Source organism: Centroberyx gerrardi, chromosome 8 (genome assembly GCF_048128805.1).
Source record: "Centroberyx gerrardi isolate f3 chromosome 8, fCenGer3.hap1.cur.20231027, whole genome shotgun sequence".
Taxonomy (NCBI): domain Eukaryota; kingdom Metazoa; phylum Chordata; class Actinopteri; order Beryciformes; family Berycidae; genus Centroberyx; species Centroberyx gerrardi.
Window position 1 is genome coordinate 26,723,698 of NC_136004.1, and position 12,180 is coordinate 26,735,877.

Consider the following 12,180-nt stretch of genomic DNA (forward strand, 5'->3'; position numbering starts at 1 on the left):
AGGGAAGGTATTAAGGATCGAAGGAATGAAGATGAGAAGAGAGAAAGGGATGAAGGAAATAAGAGAGTAGGAAGGAAGGAAGGAAGGAAGGAAGGAAGGAAGGAAAGAAGGAGGGAAAGAAATGATGTTAGGAAGAAAGGAAAGAAAGAAAGAGGGAAGAATGGACAGAAGGAAGGAAATACTTAAAGAGTAGAGAAGGGAAAGTTGGAAGGAATGAAGATGAGAAGGGAGAACGGAATGAAGGAAAAAAGGAAAGAAGGGAGGACCGAAGGAAGGAAGGAAGGAAGGAAGGAAAGAATGAAGGAAGGAAGGAAGGAAGGAAGATAAACCCGGAGCCGAAGCCTGCAGGCGGCCTCACCTCGGAGGCTGAGAACATGTGCGACTCGGTGCGGTAGATCCCGATGGGAATCTCAGCGCTGGAGGAACACAGCTTCTGGAACAGTCTGCCGTAAGTCCTGATCCACAGATCCTCCTCCGTGACCTTCATCTGAGCGGGGAGAACCGGGGAGAACCAAGGGAGAACCAGGGAGAACCAAGGGAGAACCAAGGGAGAACCAAGGGAGAACCAGGGAGAACCAAGGGAGAACCGGGGAGAACCAGGGAGAACCGGGGTCAAATCAGAGCACATCACACAGCTGAGCTCATTCACAAATCACTGGCACAGAGACAGAAGTATGCGTACTCACGGCACACAGATACCCAGAGCCCGGCGTTGTGTCCAGACCAAGAAGCAGCCTTGCGATGAGGATCATGTAGTCCTTGACAAAAGACTGTCAAAGGGGAGAGAATGGCCGCCGTGAAGAAATCGGCAATAATTATATCTGTGAGGCTTCTTGACTCAAGTAAACAAGTTCAGCTGGAATCAAGTTAGACTGATATATAGGTTTTCTGATATATCAGGCCTATATTGGCCTTTTATGACTTTTTATACTCTGACACTGTTATATATCACATCATATACTTTCCCTCAACCTGCCTCGTCTACCTCTACTTCAGTTAGTGATTTCCTACATTTCTCAGAATTACTTTTGACAACGTGCCTGGACCTGTATTTAGCTGTGGGTTTTACATGTAGATGGAGACAGCGATAGCGACGGCATAGCATTATTGATTTATTTAATCATTCAATTATGTTTCTGTAAATTTATTTAGTTTTGGTTTCCCATGGTCTAAATGCTGTTTCAGAGGCTTTGCCTCCCTGCCAAGAATAGAATTATGGGGTAAACACTGAATACATGTAATTTTGGCATGAAAATTGTCAAATTTAAAGATGTTGAATGTCAGCAGAAAATATCATCTATCGGTGACTTTAGTCTAAATATATCAGTATTGGTATTGGCTTTCAAAAACCCATATTGGTCAAACCCATATTGGTCAAGCCTTAACCATAACCTCCAAAAACCTTAACCATGCTCTTTCTTTAACTTGCTTTGCAGCAGCTGCATAAGAATCCAAGGCTGATCAAATCATCAGTAGGCGTGTGTGCATGAGTTAACCCTACATTTATCTCGACTCCCCCCGTGTTGAACCAATGACAAGCCTCACAGGTCAGTGTGTGTCGACCCACCTGGTAGAGCAGTGTATCCAGCATGCTGATGCTGAAAACCCTGCCTGCGGCGAACGGCAGACGGAACATGAAGGCCAGGTTGGAGCCCTTATCACGCTCGATCTGTGGAGGGGAACAGAGAGAGGTTTGAGATACAGAGCAGCCGGATGTCGAAGTCACAGTTCTTACTGTATGTTTTCCTGAACTATTGCTCTTTTGCTCCATCCCCAAGAGGAATTGTTTGGGGGAAAAAAAAGTTTCAGTCTCAGGTTTTGGTTTAAGCCTTTGAAAGTTACAAGGACTGAACTGGCAACTAGTTGGTTGAGAGACACAAAAGTTTGTTTTTTAACACAATATGCTAATTTCTTCTTAGTGTATAAAGTTCAAAAATAGAATTGTCTGCTCAAATGCCCTGGGCTATTATACTAATGCAGCATAGATGCAGCATAAATGCATGAAGGGGGGCTTTCTACAATGGTGCAAGGAGAGACAGAGAGATAGAGAGATAGAGAGATAGAGAAAGGAGAAAGCAAGAGTGAGAGAGATATGGAACACGAACAGATATGAGCCGTCCTTTGATAGCATCTACGGATCACAGGGCTTCACACTTGTCACATTCAGAGAAGAAAGTAACGTGAGCTGAACGCCTGGGAGTCTTGACATCCTCACCTTCTCCAGCTTGGAGAGAGCGAGTGAGTAGCAGTCCTTGGCTCTGAACTGCATGAACCTCATGTTGGATGGGTGTGTGAGCTCAGTGATGATACTGAGACTGGGGAACAGCCTGAGAGAGAGAGGGAGAGAGAGAGAGAGAGAGGGACAAGAGAAAGCAGAGAGATTAAAAGCTTTGTGCTTTGGGAACTACCCAGGGTGGCATTGATAAATACGCTTAATATTGGGTTGTTAAATAAAAGAAAAGAGCTTTGTCGTTGGTAGTCTGTCTTTGAAAATACTTTGAGATTAACCAATTCTCCATTCTGGCAAACAATAAAAACTTGGCTTTGCTTTGCAGCGTCTTCCTAAAAGCAGATACAGAGGTTCATTAACTGGAGCCGACGTGCAATTAAACTGAGAAATGTCCCTGTCAGTCGAATTAAATCAAGATGTCTGAATTCACCTTGAAACCCCCTCCTTGTGTTTCACTACATGTTTCTACACAGCGAACAGCACTCTCTCTCTCTCTGTGTTACCTGAACATGGTCTGGACGTTGACGATGGTCTTGGCATCAGCCATGTAATCCTCCTCAGCGCTCATGGTGCTCTCCTTGTCCACCACCACCAAGTTGTCGGCGTAGATGATGCCGCACTGGAGCAGGTTGTCCAAGCTGGCCCATTCAAAAAACAACAGTGTTATAATAATACTTCATACTTTAATAATATGTTGTTATGACATTTAAAAAGGCAAAATACACCCTTGGATATTCTTACACTGTTATAACATCAATGCATTCCAGGAGTTATTTTGTGATGGAGTGTTACAATTTACTTTTTTGGTGTATCCACTTTCCCTCGACCTGCCTCGTCTGCTTCTACTTCAGTTAGTGATTTCCTACATTTCCCAGAATGCCTTTCAACAACCCCCAGAGAACGGGCCTGAACGTTTTCCATTCAGCTGTGGGTTATATGTGTAGGTGGAGAGAGCGATAGCGACTAGTAATAGCAGTGTGAGAAGTTTTCCATTTGAGAAAAAGCTAAAGCCGTGCCCCTTATTCAAAACGTAACGTCTTGTGGCTGCATTGCATTCTGGTCTATTGAGGCTGCTGTCAGTGGAGAAATTGGTCTCTCTGTTTCTTCTACAATGGATTTCTCCCTGTATGATTGTTGAACGTCGGTGCAAAATGGTGAGTCTAGAAAGAAGCCCCTCGCTCTTTGATTCTGAGGAACATCAAAGCCTGAGTTTTACTGCTGACCGCTGAAAAATTTTTTGCTATCAAACTCAATTGTAGCTGCGCTGAAAATATCTCAGTGTGACATCAGGTTGTTTAAGTTTGGCCATTTATCAGCAGGAATAAGGAAAAATACACCACCAAATGACAAAATGGGCCCAGAAATGCAAGGTACATCACCAAAAGCTGTTTTTTGAACAGCTTTAGAGTGTTTTAGGTGAGATTTTTCCTTTAATCAGGCCATGAAACATGAATTTCTGACTGTTGACATACATTAAAGGATTATTATGCATATTATTCATGACATATGACTGTAATGAAAATGGAAACAAATGTCATTGAGGTAGACATTTTCATTGACGATAAACTAGTTAATTAATCCAATTTTTATTTTTCAAACCTACTTATCAATGGTGCCAGCCATGAAGTAAACCATTGGGAAGCAGCAAATGGCCTCCAGGAAGTGGTTGTCGGGCCTGCAGGAAACAGGAAACATCGAGGATTAGAATCCCACACTAATTAGCTCCGTAAAACATTCCTACTGAAGTCATTCCCTGAAATGTGTGCAATGTGTTAATTAGGATGGGACAGATATGTACTCTATCAGTTGTTGACGTACATAAGGCAACGTGTTGGAAATATGTTTTTAATTCCTCATGCAAACGGAGGATTTTAACGGTTGCTATGGAAACCTCTGAGGGGGTAGCTAAGCCCGGGCTTTCTTGGCTCCCCGTCTGTGTTATTTATCTGTGTCAGCTTCCCAGGAGAGCGGGCCCAAGTTAATGAAACCCACAGTAAGTTAGAGCAGAAAGAGGTATAGACTACTCTTCTCTCTCTCTGTCTCTTCCCCTCTCTGTTTCTCTCGCTTTCTCCTGCAACAAACACACACACACACACACACACACACACACACACACACACACACATAAATCCATAAATACACTGGCACACAAACAGGCACCTTTGTACACACACACACACACACACACACACACACACACACACACACACCAAACATTTCTTTACTTTCACTGCATTCCATTTCATTCTTCTGCAGAGAGATTTTTATGAATAATGCAAAACACATTTTTTTTTCACTGTATCTTGAGTCAAAGTTAACCCATAGTTCCACTTACAATTTCCAATTCTCCACCGAAGGCAATTCTGGCGCTTCTAAATTGCGTACATATTAAAGTACCAATTAATTTTCATCTATGACAAACACACACATGCACACACACACACACACACAAATGCATACATGCACTGACACACAAACAGGCACCTTTGCACACATGCACACACCATCCATCCATTTACATTCGCTGCATTGCATTTCATTCTTCTGCAGAGAGAACTGCCATTCATGAATAGTGCAAAGCTCATTTTTTTTCTATATCTCGAGTCAAAATAGTTTTAGGTATAAGCACAAACTCTACTGAAAGCAATCTCAGTCCTCCTAAATTGCATACATATTAAAGTACCACTTCATTCAAACTGTGAAACTGTCTCACAGCGAAATAATGAACTAATCATGCAACTTTAAGCATTTCATAAATTTAAGTACACCGGCCTATGTCTATGTGAATCTAAGCAAATCTAATAAATCCAAATCCCTAACCCTAACCATATGGTAAATGGAGCACCAGGTAGAAGTCGTACTTTACTGGTTGCTATGCCAACCTGTGTGGTAACGAGGTAGAGAATTAGTAATCCTCTCACCTTCTCCTGTTTTTGATTCTGTTGGTAACTGCTGTATGCTGTATGTACGTTCTTTGCTATGATTATGGATACTTCATATTGCATCAGTGCCGTACCTATAATCAAAGTAAAATATGCCCTCTTGGCAGGGGCGGGGCTTGCCTTTCATGCATATGGGTGTAAGCTGTATTTCATTATCAGCAAACTGAAATTACATAAAAATTCACAACCTTTATGCCACAGAAAATGCAGCGTTACTCAGTGACCTGCTAAAACACCAACAACATGAGTGTTTAGCCGAAATTTGGTACATTTACCAATTCACATTAAGTCATTTAAGTGCCTCAATGTCACAGCAACAACATCAACATTTTTTTTTTTCAAAATCTGCCATATTGCACCAAACCCTACAAATGATTTTTTCTGGATTTCGTCTTTGCAAAATTGTCAATGACTGTGTTGAGAAAGATTTTAAGAGTGAATTAGCGTCAGAAAACACAATATGATCATGATCATAATATGCTTATTTACCTCATGAATAATTTTTACCAATATCACTACATTCCAAGGGATTCTCTACTGAAAGGTGTGCAGCCTTACGGATTGTCCAGCAGCAGCACTATGGGGTTGAGCTCCTTCCGGGGCCGGTAGTAGGCTCGCAGAGGGACGATGAAGTTGTAGAGGCCGTTCCCCGCCGTCTCGGCAGACACTATAATCAGCTTATTCTTGAAGCCGTACGCCTTGGCGTCCTCGAAGCTGTTATGCATACAGCCCTGGATGGAGACAGACAATTCAACAGCAAGTCAGTCAGGTTTTAGTCGGGCTGAGCTCTAAGGAGCCTACAGCGACTTTCTATAGTGTGTGGACAATTATGTTTTACCCTCTATTTTTAATAATTCATGGTTATTCAGTGTCAGATAGTAAAAGTTTATGATACAGCTGTGGGGTCTCAATGCATTTAGAATGGGTTCATGTGGCTGAGTTACTTTTTACTAAGCCTTTTTTGGCTGCTTTTTTTTGGTGAATTCACCTTGTCCAGGCGAAGGCAGCAGAATGGAGCTTTCTGTGGTAGGAGGTGGCACAGAGTTGGAGAGCTGCCGATGTAGGGCGAGTTTGGAGGGTAGCCCTTCACAAAACTGACAGAAAATAAAGAAGAAGACAGACATTCAGTGAGAAGCTTCTGACTTTACCAACAGTGTAATCTAGTAGTGTCAAAGAATGTGAATTATTACATTTTGCACCTGTACGGAACTACTGATGCCTCTTGGCATTCTCACATTGGTCCTATTCTGCTCCACCTACTCATGTTTGTGACCCTAAAGAACTCATTACTGCTCCCACTACTTTTATCAATTACACTGCAACACTAGAACAATTCGATGGCTTTGAATGTACACTACATGGCCAAAAGTATGTGGACACCTCATTCCAAAATCATGGGCATTAATATGGAGTTGGTCCCCCCTTTGCTGCTATAACAGCCTCCACATCGATCTCGACAAACCATTTCTGCATGGACCTTGGAAAGTGCCTTCCCACAGAATCACACAGAATCGTCTAGAATGTCACTGTATGCTGTAGTGTTCCCTTCACTGGACCAAAGGGGCCGAGCCCGAGCCGCAGACCATTATTCCTACTCCATCAAACTTTACAGTTGGCACTGTGCATTCGGGTAGGTAGCGTTCTCCTGGCATCTGCCAAACCCAGATTCGTCCGTCGGACTGCCAGACGGTGAAGCGTGATTCATCACTCCAGAGAAAGTGTTTCTACTGCTCCAGAGTTCAATGTCAGCGAGCTTTACATCACTCCAGCCTACGCGCCGCATTGCGCATGGTGATCTTATCGGCCATGGAAACCCATTTCATGAAGCTCCCGAAGAACAGTTCTTGAGCTGACGATGCTTCCAGAGGCAGTTTGGACTTCGGTGGTGAGTGTTAAAACCGAGGACAGATGATTTGTATGCGCTTCAGCGCTCGGCGGTCCCGTTCTGTGAGCTTGTGTGGCCTAACATTTCGCGGCTGAGCTGTTTTTGCTCCTAGACGTTCCCACTTCACAATAACAGCACTTATAGTTGACCAGGGCAGCTCTAGCAGGGCAGTAATTTGACAAACTGACTTGTTTAAAAGATGGCATCCTCTCACGGTGCCACGTTGAAAGTCACTGAGCTCTTCAGTACGGCCCATTCTCCTTCCAGTGTTTGTCTATGGAGATTGCATGGCTGTGTGCTTGATTTTATATATCAGCAATGGGTGTGGCTGAGGGGGCGTCCGCATACTTTTGGCCATGTATTGCACACTTGTAATGGGTTTACTTGCAGTCCCGTCACGTCCTGTCCTGCACCTTGTGTGTCAATTCGATACTGTGTAACAGACTTGTAATATGGCAGCAGTATATAACCAAGTCAGTTCTTTGTGCCCCTGTTGTGCCAATAAAAGTGATTCTGACTCTAATTGCATCTAAAAACCAACACACCCTCATCACCACATGGTGGCACTGTGAGACCTCGAGTTTTACTCCATGCTTCCCCTGCACACTCCTGCACACCATGTAATTGCCTGCATCTCCCCAAGCACTGCGTCTGCCATCCCTCAAAGCAGGGAAACCACTCAAGCGTCATGGGGCACAGGGCCGTAACAGAGGCCCAGAGGTTAGCAGGGCCGCATTATGTCCCACTTTATGAGAGCTGTCGGTGTCTGGGGCTAACCGGGTGTTGAGAAAGAGACTGTGACATCGCCAGAGGCACGGGCATGCAATTCGTCCTGAGCTTATCTCAATCTAATGAAACACAAGAGAGAGAGAGATGGACAGAGAAAAAGAGAGGAAAAAGACATAAAAAAGAAAAGCGCGGATGAGATAAACTGATTCCTGTCCTATTGAACCACTATCACGGCAGCTACCTGGTGATAGATGAGCGGTGAAGGGTGAGGGTGTGTGTCAGGTCGGCCTACATGAGCGCCACTTCTCTAGAGGAAAGTGCTGACCCTTCTGTCATCATGCACATTCATCACAGCCGCATCAGCACCTTAAAGCGTCGTGACACACAGATTACTCGCCCATTCCACCTCCATCCATCTCACCTCCCACAACCTCTGACACACGAAGAAGAAGAGGAGGATAGGCGTGACCAATCAAGTATACAGCGCAGTACGCTTCCACGCTCTACGAGGACAAGCGTGTCACTTTAAATTTACTGCCATAACGACCTCTTAGAGCCTCCCACCGTAACCTGACCAGAGACAGGACATATTGTGCACTTCAACTCTCTGCTCTCTAACCACAGCCATGACTTACTCCGACCCCACGGAGCCCTCGTCGTCCGACTGGTTGGTCTCGTCCTCTGATTGGTCGCTGAGGAGGTCGCAGGGCAGGATGGCGGAGGAGTCGGCGATTTCGAGGACGGGCGCGATGCTCGGCCTGCGGCTCCCGGCGCCGTTCTCTGTCGGCAAGGTCAGCTTGCTGTTGTCCTCCGGGGGGTCCGGGTTCTGGAGGTCTATGGCTACTGTGCCTGAAAATAAAGGGGGGGAGGGGGTTAAGATGCTGACATGGCAACCCCCGGCTCTGTGATGTGATTGTTATGTTTATATTCCCCTGACCACCAAACTATAAGGCTATTTAGAAGTGGCAAGCGCAGCACATATACTGCAGTGTGTTGTGAAGTCAATGGTGAATGAGTATCTACACTAAGGACTACTGAGTACAGTACTCTACTACTGAGTACTACTGAGTAGGGGGGATGGAATGATATGCTTATCTCATAATACGATTCGATACACGATATGTGGTTCGCAATTCGATACAACCACAATACGATGTTACAAATAAAAGTTCAATAACAACAAAGTCTGACTGTGCAGAATTATGTTTATTTATACTATAGCAGAATAAAATATATATCGAATCGAATATATATCGATTCATTTTTCTGCGTCACAATACGTGTTGTCACATTTTTGTATTGCAATATATTTAATTTCGATAAAGCGTCCCATCCTTACTACTGAGCCATGACCATTTTATCTGAGAAACCTTCTAGTGCTGTGAACTGAATGCTGCCTTAGAGTATTTTCATTCTGGATATAATAAAACTGCCATCACCACCACCATCTTATCTCCCTCAAACCAGCACCTTCTTGAGCTGAGCTGCTTGACCTTGAGGAGAAAATGCATTGCTTTCTGAAGCTGAACCTCACTGTACTCAAGAGCTAAGACTATTAGCATACAGACAACATTGACATTGTGCCTAGGTCAATACTTTATATGTGCCACACATAAATCATATCAACTGGATATATGTATATACATACATATATCATTTTTCATATGAATAAAAAGAGATTTCTTAAACAGAAAAGAATAAAAGAATAATTAAGACAAGTGTTAGTTAAATGATAATAAAATACTATATTGTACAGTGTATTCTGTACTGTAAATGGTGAAAATTGTACTTTATAGCATAACATGATGCATCATGCACAAACTTACCATATGAAGTGGCCTCAACTTTCACAGGTCAAAGAAAAAACACAACACAATAATGTCAGCCAAGACAAGGAAAAAAAAGCATGTAAGCAGTCATGCATAACAGTCAGCGAAAGCATACAGCGTCACCAAAGCAGCTGCCGTTAAAATAATGTTCAGTAAGTGTGAGCATGATTCAGAGCTTTCTAAAGAGCAAGTAAACAACTTCTACAACCTGAATCTTTCCTCGTCCCACTACAAACCATCCATCCTTCCTCTCTTTCCTCTCTTTACCTCCTTTCTTTACACTTAGCCTACTTCTCACCCATGCTGGCGATGATGCTGTGCACCGGCAGCCTGGAGGGAGCGTCGTACAGGCCGGAGACGGGCAGGCCCTTGTTGTGCTTCTCCTCCTGTTTGAAGATGAAGGCCGAGTTCTCCTCCTTGGTGATGTTGATGTAGTAGCACGTGTCGGTGGCGGCCATGATGTGGCGGGGGCCGGGATTCAGGAGGATGCTCTTGTTGTCCTCCCTCTTCACCCCGATGAGACACACGCCGTACCTGGGAGGCAGGGAGGGGAGAGAGGTCGGTGGGGTTTGGTTGGAAACTCTGTAGTTCATAGTGTGTTATAGTTAAACTTGACAGCAATACAAAACTGAGGCTTTCTACCAGAGGTGGAGACTCGAGTCACATGACTTGGACTCAAGTCACAATCGATTTCACATTTTTATTGCTTGAGACTTGACTTGATGCATGAAGAGAAGACTTGAGACTTGACTTGACTTGGGTTCTGGTGACTTGGGACTTGACTTTGACTTGTACTTTGATGACTTGAAAAGGATGAAATGATTGAATTTATTGAAGTTGAAACTGATTATAGAAATCAAACTCATGACTGAAGTTTTTATCCTATTAAAACAATATTGCATTGAAAAGTCCTAGATATTTTGTTTTCTTTAAGATATTAAATTGATACTGGACTCTTCATTCGTTCTGACTTGACATTAATGACATGGACTTGACTTGGTAATCTCCATTTAGTCTTGGGACTTGACTTGAGACTTGTGCCTCAAGACTTGAGATGGACTTGGGACTCAAGGAAAGTTGACTCGGCTTTCTACTGATCCCATACAGCGTACAAAAGCCAGGTTCAAAATGGCCTCAGCTCATAATAAGCTGGTTTTCTTGCTCCCAGAGACAGAATTGATATGATTGTATTATGTCACTGAAATGAGAGAAAACATTAGTGCACACAAAAAACAATGTTACTAACTTCTTATGTGCATGGAAGGAAGCGTAGGTGAAGCTCTTTCCGTCATACTCCCCAAAAAACTTGCTGTCACACAGGCGGATGTGGTAGACCTCGTTTCCTGAGCAGCGTCCGTACGTCCTCTGCCACTGCTCCGGCGACATCTGTCCCTCTCTGCAACAGCAGCATCACAATAGTTACCGCTTCTTAAACTACGAACAATTTCAGTCCTCCTAACACGGACTGAGGGACGGCTGATAAACAGCAGCCCTGTCTGGAAGGCAGAATTATATTTCTGAGATTTGGGAAAGATTTTAGATAGCAGTTGAATACAAGCAATACAAGCAACTGCCATCTCTTTTCAAACCTTGTGAAACATGTTTTTCCTTCTGGCTCAAGTTTCATATCAATTCACAAAAGAAAGACCCTTAAACCAAATCTGACTTGATTTGCAACTCAATGGCTTTCATTTCCCCTTTGACTGATAGATCCATCTGGCCCGAGCAAATTATCAACGACCTTTCACAGCCATGTATTCCCCAACCTCCTCAATTCTCCTCCCAATAATTATCTCATAGAGACGATGGGACATAAAGGGCAATAAGGTCATTTTAGCTGAGCAGTTTATCTACTTAACAACTTTTAATCAATTTGATGGTCTTTAAATTAACACCTGCCACAGAGCAGTCTATCCCCGTACCTGTCACCCAAAACAGCCCCAAGCCAGTCCAAGTTTCTAATAAAGGAAATTAAAATGTCGTGTGTCAGGCTGTGGATACTGAGGTGAAGCTAAGTGGCCACCTTGCACAGAATGTGAAAAACACACACAGATTTATGGCCTAACAAGCAAAAGGGAGATGTTTACTGCAGTGCTTTTAACAGATTCATCCAAATGCCCGTTTGTGCAGTGACAAGTTTCCGCATTGTTGTGGGTGTAGTGCTCCGCTCTGCAGAACTGAACCATGTACAGTCTGCTACAAACGTTGCTGCAGGGGCATCAATCATCTTCCTCTGATATCAGTCATGAAGTTTAATAGTGGATCTTTCCATGGGAGTGAGGAAACAAGAAGGCACTGATCATTAACAGATTACTCAGAATTAGGTAGATAATAAATAATCTCATTGGTTGAGTTTGACCTCAGTGGGCGGAGCCAAAGAACCACAGTTTTTCTGGCTAAGTAGCATATTGTTATATTAAAGCCCATGCAGTGAAAAAGGCAAAAGGTAAGAGAGGAGGATACTGATATTATTAAGTCTAGCGCTTTTACTACTAACTGAAAAATGCAGTCTAGCCTAGCTGACCTTCCAACATCATGAATGTCATGGTCATGAATCAATGAAAT

General features: G+C 43.4%; 1 protein-coding gene across 1 annotated transcript in view; it reads right to left on the reverse strand.

The window, feature by feature from the left end:
* Positions 1–12,180, reverse strand: part of kcnt1b (potassium sodium-activated channel subfamily T member 1b) — a 54,575-nt gene that overhangs the window by 9,078 nt on the left and 33,317 nt on the right. Inside the window, exons 16-26 of the mRNA XM_078285081.1 lie at positions 10,862–11,011; positions 9,914–10,149; positions 8,422–8,635; positions 6,161–6,266; positions 5,731–5,903; positions 3,834–3,905; positions 2,734–2,868; positions 2,216–2,327; positions 1,568–1,669; positions 687–770; positions 359–487 (exon numbers count right to left, since the gene is read on the reverse strand). Of these exons, the coding sequence (XP_078141207.1) occupies positions 359–487; positions 687–770; positions 1,568–1,669; positions 2,216–2,327; positions 2,734–2,868; positions 3,834–3,905; positions 5,731–5,903; positions 6,161–6,266; positions 8,422–8,635; positions 9,914–10,149; positions 10,862–11,011 (1,513 nt within the window). The remainder of the gene's footprint in view (positions 1–358; positions 488–686; positions 771–1,567; positions 1,670–2,215; positions 2,328–2,733; positions 2,869–3,833; positions 3,906–5,730; positions 5,904–6,160; positions 6,267–8,421; positions 8,636–9,913; positions 10,150–10,861; positions 11,012–12,180) is intronic.